Below are 25,806 nucleotides of genomic sequence, written 5' to 3' on the forward strand. Positions count from 1 at the left end.
AAATGAAATTTTAGTTAAAAAGTTTTCTAAAAAAGCATGATGAAAGTTAAACAACTATAAAACTGTGAACAGACATTTCATTTTGTGTGTCTCCTATGTTTTTTAATACATCATACATGTCTTACTGAGGATGATCCAATGCTGGGTCGAAACATGTCTGTCTATGTGTGAACTTTAGTCTTAATTGGACGTAAAAAACATATAGTACTGACTAGGATGATTAAAATGGCTTTTGTACAATTTTGTAAGAAGTTCAACCATCAATATGGATTCAACAATGATATTCATAGTCTGTAATGTAAATGACACCATATGTATGCATCATACAGTACTTCTTGCTTGTGGTGAGAACAGTGTTGCCAACAAAGTGGGTGGGAAAATACCGACTTTCAGATTTCTTTATGTGAGGAGCATTGTACCAACCCAGATGCAAATAACTCCTGCACCTCAACTTCTTGCCAATAAGTTTTGAAAAGAAAATATGTGGGGATTATTCGTGTATACAGTATTTGACATACTGCTATACAACATTTACATTCTTTTAGTTTCTCTTTTCAAGAACATTGTCATATATAATCTTTAGCTATGAATATGAACTGTTTATTTTTGAAATTCATACATTATAAACCCAGTAAAGAAGGGAACACTTAAGGAGAGGAGCAGATGATTCGTTCTGAATACTGGACTGAGTGGGAGGGTTGTAAAAGTAAGTTATACCTGTCCTTCCTCTTTGCCAACCATCAACGAGAGTAAACAACACAGTTTTACTCTGCAAGAAGACATTACACCTTTTGAATTCCATGAGCTCACTGCTGTAGATTTAACTGTAATTTTTTGGTATTTAGCTGAGAAAGATAACTTCAGGATTTCCAGTTATATTATTTAATTAGCTATACTGAACCAGATTATTTATTTGCATCAGAATGGACATCCTTCCCCTCAGGGAACAATTAACAAACAGTTTTGAAGTAGCAGTAAGAAAAAAATACTTATTACCTCCAACAATTTATTAAGGAGAATTATCCCATCTCACCTACATAATTGATCAAAAATGGGTACGGTACAGAAGCTAGTAAAATATACAAAAATTAACCACCAGAACTTTATAGTAATACTCAGAACAACACTGTATTCTAAATTCAGTAAACAGCATACACGTATTTAACAATAACATACCCAAAATATATTCACAAATTTTACTCACAGTTGCATCCACCATTTCACCTGCAGGTGGTTGGATATTTGGCTGAACATACTTTATCAACCAGTTATCATTTCCTCTATCTGTGTTCCTAATGATATAATCCAAAACTACTAGTCGTTCAAATTGTAACTGGAATTCCCGTTGAATTTTGGGGGGCAAGGGATCCTGTTCAAATCTTCTAAGCCAATAATCAGCATCCTTGAAGCCATCAACAAACAACTGAAACGAACCAATCTGAAAATAAAGAGAATCTGTCAGTCACAACATTCAACATCCTCATGAACTTTTATTTCACACCTTCCCAGAAAATTAGAAATGAACCAGTAAGAACGTTGTAACTTTTCATAGCCCAATAAGAATTAAATTAGAACTGAAGAGGATTTAATATTAAACTTCAGGGTTGCATGCACATAGGAAGACCTCTAAACTGATGCCACAATACTTAATACAAAAAGATTGTTGGTTCTGTAACAATGTAAACTGAATACTAGCTGTTGAATCAAATTCAGAGGAGTCCACATTTCAATACTATTATATGGTGCTATCTCTCAGAGGAAATACACTATTCTAATTATAAAAACATTGTTTTGTTCCCTTGTATGGAATGCCTTCAGCTTAAAGAAGATATAAGATATAGAAAATGCATACAAAATTGACAATAGACATTCTCAAAATAAAAAGTTTTCCAAGACACTGTGTATGGGTAACGATTTGGTCTTCTTTCATGATTGTACAGTCCTTTGTATACTGTGTCCTTGCAATGGTAATATTCCAGTCATGTAGGATGATACGTTTACATTAACAATTGAGTAATTAAAACAGAGTTAAAATCTATCCTATAATCTGCCAACTTGTGCATGATGAGTTGATGTTAAAAGGTCTGACCTAGCAAGGGAAACTCCTCTTAATATTAACTGTGCTGTAATACGGATGTTAGATATACGCTGGTGTAGCTTGAAGGTTCGAAGATATTTATTGTTGAGGAGTCTAGAAAAGAAAAAAAAAGAAGGAAATATATTATCATTTCAAAAGGAAAGTATGGTGATTATTACTATTTCTTTAGATGTTAAAAAGTTGAATGCTCACTTCCCTGTTGGTCCCTTTAGAACAATGTTCTTGTTCTTACCTCGTGTTGCTGGTGACAGTGTGTAGGGCAGCTGTTCGGAAGGAGGCACAATAGAAGGAGGGGCAATGATGTGGATGAGGAAACGTATTGGAAGGGAGATTGTATCTTCATTAATGGCTTTGTTAGTTTATTTTTCCAGGAAGTTATTAGATACCTTTATTTAACATGTGTAAAACAGTCAGATCTTGATCTACTGTTGTGAAAGTATGATGAAAATTATTATGTGTGAGTTCATAGCTGAGTATCTATTGTACTTCTCCACATTAATATGTTCCTGACAGCACATTAAAATACTTCCTGTTTGACCGATATATGTCCCTTTACATTAGAAACAGTTGAATTTATAAATACCTGAATTAAAAAATGTGTTTCTTTTTATGATGATGATGACGACTGTTGTTTAAAGGGGCCTAACATTTAGGTCATCGGGCCCTAATGGTACGAAATGAGATGAAATGAAATGATGAATTAAAAACCCAAAATCCTCCAATGACCACAATTCAAAACGCTAGGACGAAGAATGAATGGATGGATGGATGGATGGATGGATGGATGGATGGATATGAATTTAAAACAAATCAGTGAAACCGACCCACAGTGCCTCACATGCACAGAAGCTGGTGTAAAACAATAGTATTACTGACCAAGGGACTGCTTCTATAGCACCATACTGAATCGATGATGCTTGTAGTCGAAAGGAGTCCAAAATCCAAGTCATCGGCCCCTCATAATAGTACTTATCACTAGAAAAGTAGAACCATGGTAGCTGTCATGTTGCAGTACTAATCAGGAGTAGCATAGACTCGCGGTATTCCACACATTATGGTACTACTCACAGGTAACAAAATGCGCACATGTATTGCAGACCTACTGCGTTTCGCACACTGTGGCACCATTGACAGGCAACGCAAACCTATGGTGTTCATCACTAAAGTGTACTAACCACAGATAACCACAGAGACTCTTACTATCCCGTGGTGTTCCTCATATAGTGGGTACTAATCATAGGCAAGCCAGAACCATGGGCTCCGTCATCCCATGGTGTCGCTCATAGTGCTAGTAATCACAGGTACTGTAAAAGCCATCGCGCTCTCATTTGCTACTAATCACAAACTTATTTGGTACCTAACATTGTGGTACTATGCACAAGGAAAAGCGACCCATGCTGTTCCCCGCGTGGTGGTACTAATCACAAGGAGTCTCATGGTTCGAATTTGATCATCCCTTGGTCGCCCCTTTCAGTAGCCTCCTATAACAGACAGGGGATATCGTGGGTGTATTCTTGCTCTTTACACAATTTTTTAGTTAGTTTACATATACACGAAAATGAAAATTCGTGTAACTGCTGTGCGACAGTGAGCTAAGCCGAACGTTATTTCCCTCAGGCCAATAGTGCACCCGCTTGAAGTCAAATGATTATGGTTTACAACATGGTGGGCCTTGAAAGCGAGTCAGTTCCGAGTAGCTGTGAAAAATAGAGAAAACTGAAGAGAAATACACACAATTAGAGAAACGACAAGCCAAAATTAGAAGAAATCTGTGTTTACAATAAACTAGCTCTAACACAAACTAGACTGTACCTGCAATATGGTGTGGTAAAGGTTGCAACAGTAACGAAGGTTGACAAGTCTAACCTCAAATGGTGTGGTTTTTCACATGCTCAGTTCAGATGAGAAAGATAGTCTTTTTACTGAATTATACAAGATTGGCGACTACAACCTCCAAAACGCATATTTAACCTTATCACTCATAATGCATGAGAAAAAGCATACGATGACAAAAGAAAAGTAAGCAAGGTGAGGAGACGAAATGTTCATTTATGAGGTATGTTACAAAACATTTTGAGACATCTTTGGAATTTCAAAAAAACGTCTTTCGACAGTTAAGAGGGGATAGAAAAGAAAAGTCTGCACAGAATTCCGAGGATCAGCTTGATGAGTGCAGTGATATTGACAATGATGTGAATGACAAGCAAAACATAATATATTCTCCGAATTTTAACAAAATGGACCAGAATGCACAGCAGAAAGAGAAGTATTCATAACTTGAGAAAAGTTTGAATGAACATACAAAGATATGTCCCCTGTATAATAGTCATTACAAGAGAAATAAGTCTACTAGTAAATATAATCGATCAGTGAAATTGGTAGCTGAGATGTATGTTATATAAGGAATAAAATGACAAAAATGGAATGAAAAGTGTTGCATATACTACAACACAGAACTATATTTAATAGCAAATTTAATACTGTCTCAACAGTTGGAGAAGTATAGAGCAGGAATTGCTGCAATTCAAGAGACTAGATTATTAGGTAATGGTATACAGGACACGGAAAAGTATACACTTTTTAAGAGTGGTAGAAAAACCGGACCCCACAAATTTTGTATTGCATTTCGTGTCCAAAATTCACTAGTATCGTCAGTGCTGTCCTTTGAACATGTGAATGAAAGACTATGCCATTTGAGGGTACATTCTAAATGGTTTAACATATCACTGGTGAACTGCCATGCCCCCACAAACAACAAGGATGATCACATTAAAGACTCCTTTTATGAGGATTTGTTAGAACTGTGGAATCAATCACCCAAACATGATGTCAAAATGATTTTGGGTGATTTCAATGCAAAAGTTGGAAAGGAAGAAATTTTTGTGCCAACAATAAGAAGGGAAAGTCTGCATGATGAAAGCAATGATAATGCCATTAGACTAATCAATTTCGCTACATCCACAAACACGAATGTGCGGAGTACCACCTTCCCACATAAACAAACACATAAGGAAACATGGTATTTGTGTGACTGTATGACTCCCAATCAGACAGATCATATACTAATTGATAACAGGCATAGAAGCTCCATAACTGATATCAGAGCTTACAGAGGAGCTGAGATAGAATCTGATCACAATATGATAATTGCTTCTGTTAAAATTAAATTAAAAACCTCTTGTAAGTCACACACTGAGGAAAGATGCAAAGTTGACACTGGGAAACTGAAGCAGAAGGATGAAAGATTAAAGTAAAATGTGGAAATTACAAACACATTTGATATTCTGGAAGAAGATCCTACAGAAGACATTGATGAAACAAATGATGAAGTTTGTGAACGAATGAGGAATAACGCTAAACAAATCATGACAACAGTAGCAATGAAAGCGATGCCAAAAGGTATTAGTAAGAAAAAGAAATGGTTCGATGAGGCATGTCAAGATGCAGTTAATGAAGTGGCTGCAGTCTAATAAGAATGTAGATGTTGAAGAACTATACAGAGAAAAACAGAAAGAATGTAGTAAAATTCGTAGAAAGAATTAAATCTACCTGATACGACAAACAGAATCAATCCAAGATGACTACAGAAATAGGAACATCCGCAAGATGTATGGAACTGTCAACACAATTAAAAAAGGATTTCAACCAAGATTGAATACTACGAGAGATTAAGTCTGGAAATTTAATTGCTGATCAGGACAAATTATTAAATTACACTATGCAATACTTCGATTCCTTGCTGAATTGTGATGATCCAGAAACCTGTATTGGTAAACCATCTAGTTTCCCATCAGAAGAACAAACAACAGAGCCATCATATCAAGAAGTATTACAAAGAATTATACAATAAAGCTTCAGGTAGTGACAACATTCCTGCTGAGCTTATTAAATACCGCGGAGAAAGATTACATAAATACATATATAAGATCATTCTAAGGATATGGCACGATGAAGTTATTCCAAAAGAATGACAGGAATCACTTATTGTTCTCATTCATAAAGGAGGGGATAAGGAAGAACTTCAAAATTATTGTGGTATATCTCTTGTAAACATGGCCAACAAAATTCTGTCTTTTATTCTTTTACAGCGTTTAAAACCATTTGCTGAAAAGGTTATTGGGGACTATCAGAACGATTTTCGTACTAACAGATCCACTACAGACAATATATTTGCAATTAAGACTATTAATGATAAGATGTGGTAACACAAGGAGTCCGTTCATTATCTCTTTATAGATTTCTTAAAGGCATATGATTCAATCCATAGCAAAGGGCTGTGGAACATCATGATGGAGTTTGGCTTTCCCATAAAATTAACATGTGCAAACTGTGTATGGATGGTAATGTTAGCTGTGTTTTGCTCAAGGCAGCTGGAATTGATAAGATTTCTGGGGATATATTAAAGGCAACGGGTTGGGATATAGTACCATATCTGAAGTACTTATTTGATTATTGTTTCCATGAAGGAGCTATACCAAATGAATGGAGAGTTGCTATAGTAGCTCCTGTGTATAAAGGAAAGGGTGATAGACATAAAGCTGAAAATTACAGGCCAGTCAGTTTGACATGCATTGCATGTAAGCTTTGGGAAAGCATTCTTTCTGATTATATTAGACATGTTTGCAAAATTAATACCTGGTTTGACAGAAGGCAGTTTGGGTTTAGGAAAGGTTATTCCAACGAAGCTCAACTTGTAGGATTCCAGCAAAATATAGCAGATATCCTGGATTCAGGAGGTCAAATGAACTGTATTATGATGGACCTATCTAAGGCATTTGATAGGGTAAATCATGGGAGACTACTAGCAAAAATGAGCGCAACTGGACTAGAAGAAAGTGTGACTGAACGGGTGGCTATATTTCTAGAAAACAGAACTCAGAGAATTACAGTACCGGTAGGTGAAGCTTTATCTGACCCTGTAATAATTAAGATGGGAATTCCTCAAGGTTGTATTATTGGACCTTTATGTCTTCTTATACATATCAACGATATGTGTAACAAGTGGAATCAGAGATAAGGCTGTTTGCAAATGATTTTATTCTGTACAGAGTAATAAATAAGTTACCATTCGGCTTTTACATCACACCGACACAGATAGGTCTTATTTAAACATAGGAATTTCATTTTGTCCGTATTGAACTGAGAAAGGATGTTAGGAAAAACTTAAAACGGTCCACTTTTTCAATACAAAAATGTTATATTTATTTATAGCATGTATTTGCACTTGGAACACAGCGTCGAAACTAGTTCCAAGTGCAAATACATGTTATAAATAAATATAACATTTTTGTATTGGATAGGTCTTATGGCGACGATGGGACAGGAAAGGCCTAGGAGTAGGAAGGAAGCGGCCGTGGCCTTAATTAAGGTAAAAATGGCGGGAAAATGGTAAACCATGAAAACAATCTTCAGGGCTGCCGACAGTGGGGTTTGAACCCACTATCTCCTGGATGCAAGTTCACAGCTGCGCGCTCCTAACCGCACAGCCAACTCGCCCAGTCCCAGTAGATCTATACACGGGATATTTTAATGGGAAAAGACCTTCAGGAAGACCCCGAAGTACCTGGAAGAAGGAGATCAACAAGGTATGCCAGACCCTCCAAATTGATAACTGGGAAGAGCAGGCTCAAGATCAAAAAGGATTGCGAGATCAGCACAGGAACTTCACGTCCTTCAGAAGCTTACGGAGCGAGCGAGTGAGTGATAGTGACTTCGGTGTGACAAGAAAATTCAAACGACTATGTTTTAACTCCTGAGGATTGTATCGACTGGTTCAGAATGCACGAGTGAAAAATCCTTTTCATGTATTAAAGATGGCAAAAGATGATTTTAAATTTTTTTTTAATTTTGAAGCTACAACATCTTGTATTGCTAGGAAGAAGAGTAAAAAAACAGATCAGATGTAAGGCTTTTCCGGCGCTTGCTCTATTAACCAGCCTTTCGTCTTAGGTCTGACACTAGACTCATCAGAGTGAGATGTGTCAGACTCTACCCACTGACGCTGGGGTGTATGCAGGTGAACTTATCAGAAAGCCCTTATAAGAGTCACAGTCTGATAACCGCATACGGGAGACAAAACTCCACAATGGAATTATTGCCCACCTAGTCATTCCGAATGGAAAAGTTCCCAACGAGGGAATTAGACATTTTTCCACCAAAAGAGCATGTCAAAAAACAGATCAGAAGTAAGGCTTTTCCGGCGCTTGCTCTATTAATCAGCGCTTCGTCTTAGATCTTCTGATAAGTTCTGATAAGTTCACCTGCATACACCCCAGCATCAGTGGGTAGGGTCTGACACATCCCACTCTGATGAGTCTAGTGTCAGACCTAAGATGAAACGCTGGTTAATAGAACAAGCGCCGGAAAAGCCTTACATCTGACCTGTTTTTTGACATGTTCTTTTGGTGGAAAAATATCTAATTCCCTCCTTGGGAACTTAGAATTTCCATTAGGAAGAAGAGTAGTCAATCAGGACAGAAGATACAGTTCCGGAAGACTGTTGTGAAAGTACAAAGGGAAAAACTGGGGTTTATCTAATACAAGACCTATTATTCATCACTTGCACCATAGGAGAAAGTTCAAGTTACTATGAACATGACAGGCAGAGAGAACACCAAAGAACGGAAAAATAATTATTAGTCCAGTAATTATATTGAGTCCAGAACATGATAAAACTGTATCCGAGAGGAAGGAAGATTGCTGTTGCCAAACACAAAGATTTCATAAGCATGCTGCATTACATCCTTCCAAACCATCATCATGTCTACAGTGAATTCCAGCCACAGGTTTCAGATGGTGATGAAGTTGAGGATGATCAAGATCCGCAATTGTGAGTATAGAAAAGTAAATAATACAAAATCTGAAATGTTGTTTAAAAATCATTGAAATAAGATAGAGTTCTTTCAGTTTCCTAACCCCGTATTTCATTCTTGTACTCCCTTACAAAAGCTCATATGTATATTCATGGATTTTTATCATTTCTGTTTTACATTTTCTCCAAACCTTGACATCACATTGTCATAACTGTGCTTGATTAAGGTACAGCCCCAGCATTTTCCTGGTATGAAAACGGGGGGGGGGAGCCACAGAAAACCATACTCACAGCTGTAGACAGTGGGGGTTCGAACCCACAATCTCCTGAATGGAAGCCAACAGCTACATGACCCAAACTACACAGATAAGTCTTATGGCGATGATGTGATAGGAAAGGGCTAAGAGAGGAAAGGAAGCAAATGTGGCCTTAATTAAGTTACAGCACCAGCATTTGTGTGGTGTGAAAATGGGAAACCACGGAAAGCCACCTTAACAGCTGCCGACGGCAGAATTTGAACCCACCATCCCCCGAATGCAAGTTCATAGCTACGCAACCGTAACTGCATGCCCAGCTCGCTCGGTTATCTCTGAAAATATGTCTTTTTCTATCAGCGGAGGTTTTTTTAAAAATAGTCATATTAGGGTACCCGAGATGTACAGTAGCCTTCTGCTTTTCTGATTCAACATCGTTTTCTTTAAGCTAATGCGCCTGTCAGCTCGCTTACTTACTGTCCACATACGCCGGTGATCTCTTGATTCAATTATTGAAGTCCTGTGCAATGATGCGACATACGAAATGAGAGGATACTAAGCAGTTCTCTCCAATATACTGGGTGGCGCACGAATAGTTGACACATTTGAAAAGAAAATATAAAATGCAACTTATGTACTATGTTGTTCAAATTTCATGCACACCTTCCCTGTTTCATGGAAATAACTGTGGAGGTGACACTGCTGCCTTGTCTCCGAATGCCCGAATTCCAGTGAGCTTTCTGCCATGGCCAACCACGGCCGACTATCCGTTCAGCAGCTCGCCAAAACAGTAATCTTTTATTGCAAATCGAAAAGTGTTACGGCGTCACAAATAAAATTTAGAACTGAATTTCAGGTGGACACCAGCAAGGAACACCATCCTTCGCTTATACAGAAACTTTGAAGAACAAGGCAGTGTGAAGGAAGAAAGGCGACCACGTGCACCAGCAATTCGGTTTCCTGAAAACATCGCTGCACTGAGTGTCGCCATGCAGCCCACACCAGCCCAACTTCAAGAGAAAGTGGAATATCGCGCTGTTCAGTTCAAAGAATGTTACATGGTGACCTTCAATTGTACACGTACAAAATGACTGTACTACACAATCTAACAGATCTTCACAGGCAGAAGAGATTGCAGTACGCATTATGGACTCAAGATAAAGATCAAGTATGCTTAACACTTGGCTCTTTGATGAAGCCTATTTTCAACTCAACAGGGCAGTTAATAAAGAAAATGTGCGATTTAGGCTACAGAGAAACCAGACAAGACCTCAAAGCCGCATGGAAATGCGTGCTCAGATTGTGCTCCTCTGCAGTGAAATTCATGAAGACCTGTGCCGCAAAGTTGTCAGAAACATGCGTACTCGTCTCGAAGAGGTTGTTGGCAGCAGTGGAGGCCACACTGAACATGTGATATAGTGAAGTGCATTTCCAGGCTCCAAGCTACCTGTGTCTAAAATTTCATTAGTGTTCGGTGAAAAATAAAGTTGTTATTCTAAAAGTAAATGTGTCAACTATTCGTGCACCACCCTGTAAAACAGGCGATTTCGAGTGGTCATGAGCATGACTCAGTCATACAGTAGGCTGGAGAGTTGAATTAATTGTTGAATGTCAACTAAGTTATAATATTGATTCAATAAACTAATAAGAAGAATAACCTTAACGTACTAGCTAGGTACTTTGGAATTATGTTTTGACTACCTTTTAAACACTGCAAATAAATCCATCTATTATTTAAAACTCTCTGTAAGAATAGGACAGTGGATGGAAGTGGGTATTATTTTCAAATGAGCTGAGAGCGGGTGTCCGTTATAGCGTACGATTCTTTCAGTGTGCCATGGCTGTGTACGTCTCGCTGAAGCGGAAGTTTGGCTCCCCGCTAATATCCAGAGTGCCGTGTATGTGTTGTGTCTCACTAATCTGTGATTGCGTGCGATTCTTTCAATGTGCCATGGCTCTGTATGTCTCACAGCAGAAGTTCGGCTTCCTGCCAATGTCCAGCGTGCCAATAACGAACCGTGTGTGTGTCATCTCACTGATCCTTGAGTGAGCCACTCAGCACTGTCTGCTGTGAGTCAGCTGAATCGTGTGCCGTGAGCTCGCCGTTCCTGTGAATCGAATCACAGCTTCGAATCATACACTCAGTAGCCAACACTACTGTGGCCTCATTCCTATTACCTTTAAATCATTAGAAACTTTTTTTTTTTTTTTTTTGCTATTTGCTTTACGTCGCACCGACACAGATAGGTCTTATGGCGACGATGGACAGGGAAGGGCTAGGAGTGGGAAGGAAGCGGCCGTGGCGTTACTTAAGGTACAGCCCCAGCATTTGCCTGGTGTGAAAATGGGAAACCACGGAAAACCATCTTCAGGGCTGCCGACAGTGGGGTTCGAACCTACTATCTCCCGAATACTGGATACTGGGCGCACTTAAGCGACTGCAGCTATCGAGCTCGGTCATTAGAAACTTGAGTCTAACCATCATTGCTGTGAAAATGGTAAACCGCGGAAAAACAATCTTCAGGGCTGCCGATGGTGGGATTTGAACCATTTCTCAAATGCAAGCTCACAACTACGTAGCCCTAAACATACGGCCAACTTGCTCGGTGCTATCATTCTCAAATTCTCGCTACTTCTATGTCAGTTACTTCTAGCTTGTGAATAAAGATATCCTGAAGTCCACCCAGCTTTCACTCTCTTAAAGCAAAGTTGGTCTGAAAACAGACCAGTGTAAGATACTTTTGTCTGGGTACTGACCTTTTCCTTACACGATACAGTTGACTGCAACCACGAGCTCACTGCTTTACCTTTGCTGGACTTTGACTCAATCTCATTATACTCCCTTCCTGGAAGAATACATCCTAAATACTTGAATACTTTAAATGGTCTACCTGTTCCAGCTTTGTATTCCCAACCTGGCATTCTATTCTCTTAGATTTCTTACCCACAGACATTACTAATTTTGGAAAGGGTAATTTTCATATCTTAGTCATTGTTCCTATTTTCTAATTCCATATTGATCCAAGTTCTTTTGTACTTTGCAGAGGTTAGACGAGACTGTAATTAATGACAATCCTTTGCACATTCGCTTGGGTTTCCAGAATTCATGAGGAGTACTAGTTGGCTTCACAGGTTCCAGAAAAGATTACTGCATAAATGGTGAAGCTAACCACGACACAAAGGAAGCTGAGTCTTCATGGTGGCTGAAAACTCTACCAGCTGCCTTGAAAGAATATTCACTGATGGCTACCATATGTAATGCAGATGAGACTGCATTATTCTACAAATGAATGCCGATGGCAGATAACTGCTGTTTTGTGCACAATTTCCACGGGAACAGACAAACTGAAGCCTATCATAATTGGGAAGTTTGGGAAGCCAAGGTGAATAGGGGGAAGGGGGCAGGTGTGTGCAACATCTGCTCTGTGAATACATACACAACACCAAGGCATAGAGGACATCTGTGATATTAGAAAAGTGGTTGTTGTGCCCAGTACTTCGGATGAAGGCCAAAAAGTTTTTGTTTGTGTTTTTAGAATTTGCTTTATGTTGCACCAACAGATAGGTCTTATGGCGACAATGGTATAGGAGAGGCCTAGGAGTGGGAAGGAAGTGACCATGGCCTTAATTAAGGTACAGCCCTAGCATATGTCAGGAGTAAAAATGGGGAACCATGGAAAACCATCTTTAGGGCTGCCAACAATGGAGTTCGAACCCACTATCTCCCGAATGCAAGCTGATACCTACGTAACCCACTTGCTCGGTAAGGCCAAAAAGACGAGAATTCTGATCATCATAGAAAATATTGCTCCTGTCATAATAAAATTATGTATGGGTCTCAACATCTGAAGCATGCCTAAAGTCTTTATTCTTGCCTGCAAGTACTACCTTTCCTGCAGCTGCCGGATCAGAGGATAATTCATGCAGTGAAGCAGATTTTCTGAGCTTGTGTGGTCCAACATATACTAAATACTTCTTTGGGGGCAATAACGTCAAAATATTGGAAGCAATGCAGATATTGTGCTGCATGGAGAGCACTGACAGAAGAAAAATTGTAAACTGCTTAGAAAAGCTGGAGTTGTTTATGGAGAAGACTACATTGATGACATCACAGAAAGTGTTTCACAATGCAGAACCAAGGTGAAAGTAAAGTATTGGATGATGCAGAAACCGAGGAGAACTAGAAGTGTTTGTGTGAAAAGTTGGATGTGACAGCAAGTGTGAATCTTACCAACTACATCAATGTGGACTGTAATGTGATAGTGCAAAAAATAAATCGCTGATGATGAAATTGTGGCAGACATTATGAGTGATAGAAATCCAAGTGATGACAAGGTGGAAGAGAAAGATGTGCCTCAAAATAATCGACAGAGTTTGACTCCCAGTGCAGGCAACAAACATGGCACGTAGTCTTGGAGATTTTCTTCTGTCACGAAGTGATGTGGGAGAATCTGTCTTAAATTCATGTGCAGTGGTCGGGACTATCTTGAATGGTCTTCTTGGTCGGGGAATGATCAGAACATTACAGACTTTTTCAAAAAATGAAGTCCAGAACATTGCGCACCAGTACAACATAAAATTTGGTAAGCTGAAAAATCAATAATAATAATAATAATAATAATAATAATAATAATAATAATGTTATTTGCTTTACGTCCCACTAACTACTTTTATGGTTTTTGGAGATGCCGAGGTACCGGAATTTTGTCCCGCAGGAGTTTTTATGTGCCAGTAAGTCTACCGACATGAGGCTGATGTATTTAAGCACCTTCAAATGCCACCAGACTGAGCCAGGATCGAACCTGCCAAGTTAGGGTCAGAAGGCCAGAACCTCAACCATCTGACCCCTTCAGCCAAACCTGAAAAATCAAAGAACACCTCTTGCAATTACTGTATATCATTACTTCATGCGGGGGTTAAACACTGCTCACGTCCGTAGGTATAACCTTAAATAGTCCTACGTGTGACCCGTGAGTGGTGCTAAATGAGCAATAGCGATCAGGCAGTCAGACTATCTTTGTGATCTCCTGGCTATCAAACATGAAAATTTAAAAAAACATGATGCAAAAGTTTCTTTTCAGAACCAACAACAAGCTAACAGAAAGTGTATAGGATCTACACTCAGAATTTATCAACTAACTGCAGAAGGCATAAGTAAATCCAAGTGCCAATATTTGTCAAAATTCTTATGTGAAAAAAATTGACGTGGTTGTTATTGAGGAAACTCATATTGCAGATGAAGACCAACTGCAATTAAGAGGGCGAATACCAAGATATGATATAATCGGCGCAACATACCACCATGCATATGGTGTAGTGACCTATGTGCGGAGTATCACTGATAATGTTTCACTGTTGAAAGCTAACCAATGACAACATTCATATAGTTGTCAAAGATCGGTGGAGTCATCGTTACTAACTTTTTTACATGGCCACCTCAAGTCCTTCAAGTTCAAGACCATCCTGCTGTCTGTATGGCGATTTTAATAGCCATAATGAGGAATGGAAGTATGCTACCACTGATGTCAATAGAGAAAATCTCACGAGTTGGGCTGAGGAACATAACATCCATCTTGTGTTCGATGCCAAAGATAGATGCACATTTAGATCAGCTGCATGGAAACAGGAATATAACCCAGACCTGGTTTTTGTATCCAGTGACAACGTGGAAAGTTCTTCCAGCTTTTCCGGGCAGTCAATGCCGCCCAGTTTATCTTGAAATTGGAATACAGATTCCTCTCATGACTTCATATCCTCGCCCACGCTGGAACTTAAAAAAAAAAAAAGAAGCAGACTGGATAGCTTTCTCAGAACTAGATAAATGTGTCCGATGGATACCCTCAACAAATGACAATTATGGGAGATTTTTAGGAGCTGTAATTGCCATAGCCAAAAAACACATTCCAAGAGATTTCAGGAAGGAATATGCTCCCAGATGGACTGACACAAGTGAGAAGCTGTACCAAGAGTACTTGGCCAGTGGTGAACAAAAAAAATTGCAGAAAATTACTTCGTAGCCTTGATAACGCTCTGAAGGAAAAGTGGGTTGAAACTGTGGAATCTATTAACTTCAGTAAATCCAGCAGAAAAGCTTGGTCACTCCTCAGATAACTTGGAGGAGGTACCCTAGTCACTCTTGAAAGTCAAACTGCCACTCCAAAAATGGTTGCTACTCATATAGTTTCTATGTCTCGAACATCTAGAGACAGAAAACACACGAGATATATCAAGAAAGAGCTGGCCAACCTAAAAGCCACAAGTAATTCTGGTTCAGAATATACTAGACCATTCACCACCAAGGACATTAGCACAGCTCTGACAGATGTCAAAAGTGGTAAGGCACCAGGGTTCGACTGAATACATCCTGAATTCTTGATAAATTGTGGCGAACACGCTCTACTTTGTTTATCCAAGCTAACCAGTAATATTGTTCAGACTGGTAAGCTACCTTGTTTGTTTAAATTGACAAAGATCGTTGCCATATTGAAGCCTGGGGAACTAAGTGACAGGCCAGACAGCTATAGACCTATGTCACTATTGAGTGTATGCTACAAGATAATTGAGAGACTAATCGTGAACAGAATTGCTTCAAAAGAGCTTGAACAGAAGAGATGCTGACAAATGAACTCTCTGTTTTGGGAGACTACTACTGGAAATGGAGACTTCAACGAAGTACAACTAAGATCGAAGTTGCTGTTTCCACCTGAACAATAAAATGGCAATAAGGGAACTTGCAGTTTACTTTAATAACACCCTCCTTCGCCACAACAGACATCCCAAATATTTGGGCGTAACACTGGACAGAACACTGTCGTCCAAAGAACATCTATGAACAACTGCTGCCAAAATGAAGACAATATCCTGCGGAAATTACACGGTTCCACTTGGGGTGCCAGTGCAACTACTCTCCGTTGCTCAGCTTTAGGTTTAGTTTATTCGGTCGCTGAGTATTGTACTCCGGTGTGGGCAAACAGTTCTCATGTAAGATTAATAGATGTACAACTGAATAACACCATGCACATGATTACAGGAACAATTAAGTAAACTCCTACACAATGGCTCCCTATTCTCAGCTACATCCCTCCACCTCATCTGCAGCAATACAACATTCTGATAAGAGAATATCAGAAGATACAGACCAACAAACAACTACCTATTCATGGTGACATTGCTGATCTACATGTGAAACGATTACATTCAAGACATCCACCTATCTGCACAGCGGAGAACTTTGTAGCTAACAAAGTCAATCTGGCTGAGAGATGGTCTCATGATTGGAAACTGTTTGCCCCTCCAGAGAGTTCAGAAATGCCCTGCATAACTGAGAAGGTACCAGGGTTCATTAAACCTAGAAAGATATGGTCGAAATTAAATAGAATTTGGACCAATCACAGTGTATGTGGGAATCTCCTATACAAGTAGAGGAAAAGACCACCATGTTGCGAGTGTGGTGCTGTAAGAGACTGTTAGGCACTTAGTTCAAGAATGCCCACAAACATCTTACAGTGGTGAATTAGGAGCCTTTTTCCTAGGGACACCACAGGCACTTCAACACATTTGTAATCTTGATGTAGATTTATAATTTTCCTGAATGCCATACGATAAAAAAAAATAAAAAAAAAAAAATTACTTCATGCATGCATATATATATATTGGATAAAATAACATGAGAGTTAATAAGAACTGAAATATTTCAGTATAACAAAATGTCACTCTAAAAAACTAATTTCTAAAGTCTCCATAATTTTGTTATACCTTCCTCTCTCTTTCATTTCACACCTTCACCATTTCATCCATTACCATAAATAATAGTGGTGACAGCGTGCTTTTGCCTTAGCACAATACTATCCCTAACCATTCTGACCACCAAACTTGAGCCTGGACAGCGAGAACATTTCCCATACATTGCATGTAGTATTTACGTACTTTCATTGTCTACTCCATTTCTTACTATTGTTTCATATACCTTTTTCCTGGGTACACAATGTTTTTACTATATTGAAAAATGTAATAATGTTACCGGTATTTGGTATATGTCTCACCAACTACTTTTACGGTCTTCGGAGATGCCGAGGTGTCAGAATTTATTCCTGCAGGAGTTCTTTTATGTGCCAGTAAATCTACAGACACAACGCTGATGTGTTTGAGCACCTTCAAATACCACTCGACTAAGCCAGGATCGAACCTGCAAAGTTGGGGTCAGAGGCCAGCGCCTCAACCGTCTGAGCCACTCCGCCCAGCATTGAGAAATGTCATCACTGCATCTCTGCCATACTATCAATGTTTTTCCATCAATTGTCTCATTCTAAAGATGGGATCCACTGTTGATCTGCCTCTTCTGCCTGATCTGCTGCCCTTCTATTTTTTCTCTCAATCTCCTTAATCTCAATCCCTTCCAGTATGCAACTTGTGATACGACTTATTACCAATAATTATCACATACTTCCTTGTCCCTCCTCTTAAAGACAGGTATTACCATATTATTCCACTTCTTCAGCACACATTTCTGTATCCATATACATTTTACCAATCTACACAGGCAGTGGACTAACAGCTTCAGATGCCTTTACTCCATTCTTATCTCATCTAACTCGGCTGCTTTTCCAATTTTCATTCTTCTGACCGATAGTTCCATTTCTAACATTGAAATATCTCTCTTCTAACTCCACACCCTGTATTTGAATGTATCTTTGGCACAATTCTACACATTTAATACTTTGTTAAAATATTATTTCCATTTTTTCCATCTCTCTTCTGGTTGTGTTAATAACTCCCCACCCTCCTTTTACCATATAAAGACATCTGTAAACTTTATTTACAACATTGTTAGTGTGATTACCACAAGGAAGATCTTTTCATAAATGAACACTGAAGTACTTGCAGTAATCTGCATGAGATACTACATTAACAAAGTAATTAAAATAGAGAGGACTTTTCCTCTAGGTAAAAACTTACAACCAGACTTTTCATCCAGTTTATTACATCATTGTCTTTTGACCATCTCTCAACAATGTTGAGGTCTTTTTGCAGTCACTCACAATCCTGTAATTTATTTACTACTCTATACAGTACACCATCATCTGCAAAAATTCTTATCTGCAATTCCAGTTCTTTACTCGTAACATTTACATGTAAAAGAAAACCTAACGGTCCAATAATATTGCCTAGCAGAACTCCTCTCAGTTCACCTACTCTAATTATCAGAGTTCTATTTTCTAGAAATTTAGCCATTCATTCAATCATATTTTTATCTAGTGCAACAGCTCTCACTTCCATCAGTAGTTTCAAATGATCTACCCTACCAAACGACCTATAAAGTCGACTTGACCCGAATCTAAAAAATTCTGCTACTTCTTGCTGGAATCCAGAAAGCCCAGTCTCAATTGATTAACATTTTCTAGATCTGAATATCAAACCTGTTTGTCTTTTTGCAAATGTGTCTAATATAATCAGAACAAAAAATGCTTTCCCAGAGCTTACATGCACAACGCCAAGCTGACAGGTCTATAATTATCTCCTTTATGTTTATCACCATTTTCTTGCTAGTTGCTTTACGTCGCACCGACACAGATAGGTCTTATGGCGACGATGGGACAAGGAAGGGCTAGGAGTGGGAAGGAAACGGCCGTGGCCTTAATTAAGGCACAGCCCCAGCATTTGCCTGGTGTGAAAATGGGAAACCACGGAAAACCATTTTCAGGGCTGCCGATAGTGGGGTTCGAACCTACTATCTCCCGAATACTGGATACTGGCCGCACTTAAGCGACTGCAGCTATCGAGCTCGGTACCATTTTATTTGTATGATGGAGCTGCTATAGCAACTCTCCATTATTTTGGTATAGCTCCTCCATGCAAACAGTAATCAAAGTACTTCAGATATGGTACTATATACCAATCCACTGCCTTTAGTACAGGCATGTCAAGGTCACGAGCTGACTAACAACCCTGCGTGCATAAGTGAGAGCTGTTACGAGCACTAGCCCAGAACGTTATCATATAGTGCAAGCGTGGACGGGTGTGAATTACATGTTCATAACTACGGTACTCCGTGCAATACATGCATGTTTTCTTTCATATAAGGACATACATAATTGTGTTCAAGACGGTGTCTGCATAAAATGTGCAGATACATGCTTTGTCATAATTGTGTACTAGGAAAATAAATAACTACCTTTAAAGGTTCCCATAAACAATGAGGTACAAAATAAATGGCATTTACTTTTTAAGGGGCTTAATATGTTCGATTCTCTTATAAAAAATTATGAATCAGAATAATACCGAATATTATGCCGCTAACATATCGCGTGCTTCTGTAGCAAAACATTTTTTAAATAAACTTAAAAGAAAATAGGTTATGATAAAAGTAGCATCTCTTCAAGCAACCATGTTGACTCTCTCTCTCTCTCTCTCTCTCTCTCTAACAAAATGAATGTGTCAATCCTCATGCCACAGCCTATGCAGCTGAATGCTGTAAACCAAAACAGGTAACTGGAACCTGTCACTGGTAGGCGTGCACAGCCCTGAGTTAGCAACGTGGGTAAGCACAAGCCGACAGAGGGTAAGAGATTTGCGCCCTCGTGCACAGGCACTGCGCTAATGGTGAGCAAGCTTTGACAACCGTGCTTTAGTATTTTCCCAGAAATCTTAACAAGTACAGCTCCTTTTCTAGCTTTCAGCTTTTGTATCTTTTAGTAAATAACTTAATTATCATAGGTAGTAAATGTCAGTACTTCGCCAGTATTAGTCACCTGCTCTACCTGGACACTATTCTTTAGTCCAACTTTTTTAACATACTGCAGATGAATACTCCTGCCTTCTGCAAATCAGCCATCAATGATATGCATTTAGGGTTGTCACCCAAGTGACATATACTCTCCTTGTTCATTTATTATTCCAGGAATGTCTTTCCTGGAGCCCGTTTCTGCATTAAAGTACCATCTATTCACATCCTTCCACACCTGGAGAAAGTGAAGTTATTCACTTGTCAAATTGCAAGGTTGATGGTTTCACTACTAAGGTAAAAAAATAAAGATATACAGTATAAAGATATCCAATCAAAAAATTATATTCTACAAAAGTGACACCTGAAGTTCCCCTTTCCCCAAGTCCTATAGTGACAAGGTGGAGCATTTGGTTATGTACAGTCTTCAGCCAATCAAGACAGTTATTGGAATCTCTATAATATACAGAGAATAATTCTGGATATTTACCTAAAGCTGCAATACAAATAGAAGACTATGATTTAGAGGTCTTAAATCATCATCCAGATCCTACCAGGTTTGGATGTTTATGGCACCTTCCTCTACCCAACCACCCTTGTTCCTCAACTGTGTTCCAATCCCGGTTTCTTCCAATTACACTATTTTTGACATTCTGAATCTAAAATATTTCCTATTTCTTCCTGGAATTCTGCATGCGCAGTCTCGCTGGAATAAACTTTCCTAAACCCAAACTACCTTCTATCAAACCATTTAATATTTTCCCAAATGTGTAATATTATCAGAAAGAATACTTTCCCACAGCTTCCATGCAACACATGTCAAGCTGTTGCATTATTTTCCATACCTTTCCTCTGAGTACACTATGAAACTTTTTCTAACCACCTTAGTCTGTATTTCTCCCCTGCCCTCCTCCTATCTGGGTCTCCATCAACTGCTTCAGCATCCTCCCCTCTTTCACTGTCTTAACATGGCCAAACATCTAAGTTTATCCCTCTGCATTCTGTTTTCCACTCTGATTTTCTTCCTGATGTCCTCATTTCTTACACTGCCCTTTCTTGCCTTTCCAATCATGTTTCTTAAAAATTTCATTTCACTGGCTTTGATTTTATTCTCCTGTCTTTTTGTCAGTGTCCAGGTCTAGGCTGCATATGTCAGTACTGAGCAGTAGTATATCTTATACATCACCTCTTTACACTTAATTGGTACTTCCTACATCCACACCAGTTTTCTCACAATCTGGTAGAATGCATTTCCGTATTGAATCTTTTTAACGATCTCCATGACCACCCCTCCATCAGTTCACTTCTTAAGTACTTGAAGCTCTCCATAATTTTAAGGTTTTGCCCTTTATTTTTATAATTTCCTTCCCTGTCTCCTCTAGTAAACACCATTGTCTTCATCTTTTTCATGCTTATTTTCATTCCATAACTGTCAATTTCATTCATCACGTCTAGATGTCTTTGTACTTCGTCTCCCTTTGCTCCCCACACCACCATATCAACTGCAAGCAGCAATACTTTCAATTCCCTGTCCCCATATTTTACCTTTGTCTCCTTCACAATTTCATCCATAACAATTATGAATAACAGTGGTGACAACACACTTCCTTGTTATAGTCCAGTTTCATTCCAAAACCACTCTGTCCTCCCCACGTTTCTGGACAATGCTGCAACAATTTTTGTACATTTCTTGCATATATTCTATCATTTGTTTTCCAAATCCTTTCTGCTGCATTACTTTCCATACCTTTGCTCTGAGTACACTAACACATTTCCAAATCAAGGAATGTCATCACCAAATCTCTTCTGTATTCCCAACGTTTTTCCAATAACTGCCTCATACTGAAGATGGGGTCTAGTGTTGATCTTCCATTTTGAAAGCCATATTACTCTTCTTGTAATTGTCCTTTCTTCTCATTCTCTTTTCTACGAAAAACAGTGAAAATGAAAGAAAAAATAAGAGTATGGAAATTAAAAGAGATGTACGTAAAAGAAAAATTCCAATATAAATTGAAACAACACTAAAGCAGATCTGACTGGAGAGTGAGGTAGTGGAATGGGATATGTTCAGAAAGGCATTTGTAAGCTGTGCAGAGAGTGCGTATGGCTAAATAGCTGCAATAGTGAAAGATAGACACACCTCCATGGTGGAATGAGAGGGTAAAGGAAGCAGTGAAAAATAAGAAGAAAGAAGGCAAACATGAAATAGGAATAAAATGAAAGAAAGCATCAGGAAATAAAAAGATGTAAGAAAATATAGTATGTGGAGAAAAGCATGAGTTGGAAGAGGGTGTGTACAACTCTTAAGTGCTGGTGGAAGGAAGGAAAAAAGGATGGATAAGAACACAACCAGAAGAGGTAAGGAAAAGATGGAAGGATTACTTTGATGAACTGCTGAATATGAAAAGGGGTGTAGATGAGATGGTAGAGATAGTGTGAGGCGGCGACAGAACCGAGAGAGAAATCACTATGGAAGAGGTGGAATTTGTCAAACGAATGAAAGTGAGAAAAGCAGCAGGACTGGATGAATTGTGTGTGGGAATGATCAAAGCAACAGGACCTGTTAGTCCACACTGGCTGTACAGGCTATTTAGATGTATTTGGAAAGAAAAATCAGTGCCAAATGACTGGAGTAAAGGACTAAATACCTACACAGTAAAACTGCTCTATAACTGGTATGAAATGGGTACCATTAACATAAGTACTTAACACAATAGCCCATGTACTGTGTGTAACAAAACTTTTGCAAATTAACAGTACGAAGCACGTTTTTCAAGTAAGTACTGTTTTTTAAGTATGGCCACTGCAGCTCTTTGGTCGTCGTCCAGAGCACGCATGCTCACTACGTACGTCTGTAGGCTAGCCACAAATGCTATTATGGAAGCATTCGCCCGTAAGTTTGTTTGTGCATATTGAAAATGCCTCTGACAATTAACGGTACCACCAAGTGTGAAGCACGGGCTGCGATTCATTTTCTAAATGGAAAGGGCGTGAAAGTTGTTGAAATTCATCAGCAAATTAATGAAATGTATGATCAAAGGAATGGTAAGAAAATGGGTTAGAGCATTTAAAGAAGGTCGTACTAATGTCCACAAAGAGAAGCGTATTGGGCGACCATCTGTCATTACTGAAGACTTTGTGCAAAACATTGATGCAAAGGTTCGAGAAAACAGACGCTTTATGATTTCGTCATTAAGTTATGAGTTGCCTTAAATTTCATGGAGTGTTCTTTATGAAATTGTGCCAGGGCGCTTAAATTATCAGACACTGTGCTCACGCAATCCAAAACACAAGGCATGCTCACAAGGGGGATTCTTTTGCTTAATGACAATGTGCGACCTCACAGGGCTAATCAAACATGAGACCTTAACACTTCATTGGTTGGGGACAGTTTGATCATCCTCCGTGTAGTCTTGCCCTAGCGTATAGTGACTACCACTTGTTCCTGCACTTGAAAAAAACATTCAGGAAGTCAGCACCATGATGGTGGTGATGACCTAAAAGGGACCACACGGCAGTGGCTGGCACATCAGGTGGCAGATTTCTATGAGGATGGAATTCAGAAGCTGGTTTCACGATATGACAAGTGCCTTAATGTGCTTGGAACTTACGTTGAGAAGTAGTTTAAGGTACAGGCTTACATGTCAAAAATGAATTGTTTAAAAAATTGCATTACTTTTTTTTCCTACATCAAAATGGTACTTAAAAAACATGCCTCGTATATACTGTATATACTCACCTGCAAAAGTTACTATCTTAATCTATCTAGTCAACCATTTCAGGCTTTGAAATCTCTAACGTCTAATTCTGCCATGAATTCTAATGCTTTACTTGTCTCATTTGTCCTCAGAGAGGGACATTGTGACTTCTTATTTTACTTAACCACTCCAGCATTTCCTAATCAATAAGTACTCCACCACAGTTTTGAAACCATTTCATCCTCTGTTTATTGCCATTTAAAGGACATTCTTTCATTAGTTTCTCTTGGTTTTTCACAATTTCTGCTGCCTGTCTCTTTAAAATCTTAAACTCTTCAAACAGTTTACACACACCACACTTCCCATGTTTATGATAGTTCATTATGCCTACCATTTCTTCTAGAATTAAACACTTCCTCAGAGCAATATTAAAACACACTAACTTACTAACATAAAACTCAACACATCAAAGGCTGAGTCAATTAAAAAGAAACCTGACAGTTAAAGAACAAATTCCAGCATTCTCGAGCACAGCTTAGTGTTGCATTCCAAAAATGTATACAACCTGCGTTGCAAGTTACGGTAACTGCACTTTTTGGAATTACCATCTGTCCAAAAAGTAAGAAGTATTTTCATACAAAATCAGTGCATACACGAACTTATTTTGAAAACAACCATCCGTTTAGGAGAGATTTCATTTGAGTTTCTAGTGGCTATGGTGTGCCCGTGCCCATAATAGAATGTGTCCTTGTAAGAGGGGTAAATGACTCAAACAACATGGAATTTCAGCACATATCTAGAATATCATCTGCTAAGAAGGGATCTCCACGAGACAGAGGGGTCCATTAAAACAAGCTTTACTCTATTTGAGGACAAAAGAAAATATATTATAATTATTGAAGAATCACACTCAAATCTCAGGTAATTTGAAAGGGTACTAGAAAAGAGTGAGAAGAAAGGTGGAAGAGCAATTGCAGGAAGAGCAATATGGCTTTTGAAATGGAAGAGATGTGGTGATGATACTCCTTGATGTAGAAAAGTCTTATGATAGTGTACCAAAGCAAAAGTATGGTAAGTAATGTAACAGAAGGGAGTTGAAAAACAAATGATAGAAGTGTGAAAGCAATGTACAAAACTTATTCCCTTAATGTCCAGATACGGCAGAACCTCAATAATTCGAAAACTGCTCATTTAAAATACTGCCCAATTTGAAGAACCTCCCATACCCAGAAACATGAGGTACAGTTTTCCACGTTACTGAAAATGTTTAATCCATTTGTGCCCAATGGGCACTTTTGTGCCCTCTAGGAAATTTAATTAGAGGAATCTACGATGTTTTAAATATGTCTGGGCATTCTCAGCAAGAAACAGACAACAATGAGCATGTATGTATGTGTGCCTATCAACTATCACATTTGATCACTTATTGACAACTACAAGGAAGGAAGGAAGGAAGGAAGGAAGGAAGGAAGGAAGGAAGGAAGGAAGGAAGGAAGGAAGGAAGGAAGGAAGGAAGGAAGGAAGGATGTTTGGAATGCCATCACAAGTTCCAAAGAGGTGGTAAGCTTCATATACACTATTATCTGTGTAATTGAATTCTTACCTGAGAAAGATCATATCAACATGTGCAATGATGTAATTGTCACTAGATTTTGTTCATGTGCACTCAGTGTGATTCTATGATACAAAAAACTTAAGGTGGGCATGAAAGTGCCCATTGGACATTAGTCCTACAAACATGTTTGTAACCTACTAGGCATTTTTTACCAAAGTAATTGCAATATTTCTGACACACAATGCTTGAAGATACGGTTTTACAACAATTATCTAAACCTTGATACAAAATAACTAAAGAAAAGATCCAAATATCAAAATCAGATTTAAATTTTTTTTTTTTGATATCTGTATGTTTATTATTTCTGTTGAATTTCAAAGGATAACTAGTCTGCTTAGAAGCAACCTTTGTCTTGTTTCTGTTATGTTTCTGCACGGAATATTACCATTATATCTCAACATCCATCTTTTAGCACATGTCATTTACTGTGGCAAAGGTAAATGAGAAGCCTCAGACTGTAGACTGGCCAGATGCTCTTGGCGCTGATGTTTGTATTGGACCTACTGAAGGTGTAGCTCAGATGAAGATTTTGGCAACACTTCTACAGAAGTATAACACCGCTCTGAAGACACCACGGCCAATGCAATATTTTTACAGGATAAGCAAACCT

The 25,806-nt window shown here is 38.7% G+C and overlaps 1 protein-coding gene across 1 annotated transcript in view; it reads right to left on the minus strand.

The window, feature by feature from the left end:
* The window catches only part of Pi4KIIalpha (phosphatidylinositol 4-kinase II alpha), a 281,979-nt gene that overhangs the window by 64,654 nt on the left and 191,519 nt on the right, over nucleotides 1-25,806 (minus strand). Inside the window, exon 5 of the mRNA XM_067140835.2 lies at nucleotides 1,205-1,438. Coding sequence (XP_066996936.2) covers nucleotides 1,205-1,438 — 234 coding nt within the window. The remainder of the gene's footprint in view (nucleotides 1-1,204; nucleotides 1,439-25,806) is intronic.

This window comes from Anabrus simplex, chromosome 2 (genome assembly GCF_040414725.1).
Source record: "Anabrus simplex isolate iqAnaSimp1 chromosome 2, ASM4041472v1, whole genome shotgun sequence".
In the NCBI taxonomy this organism is placed as follows: Eukaryota; Metazoa; Arthropoda; class Insecta; order Orthoptera; family Tettigoniidae; genus Anabrus; species Anabrus simplex.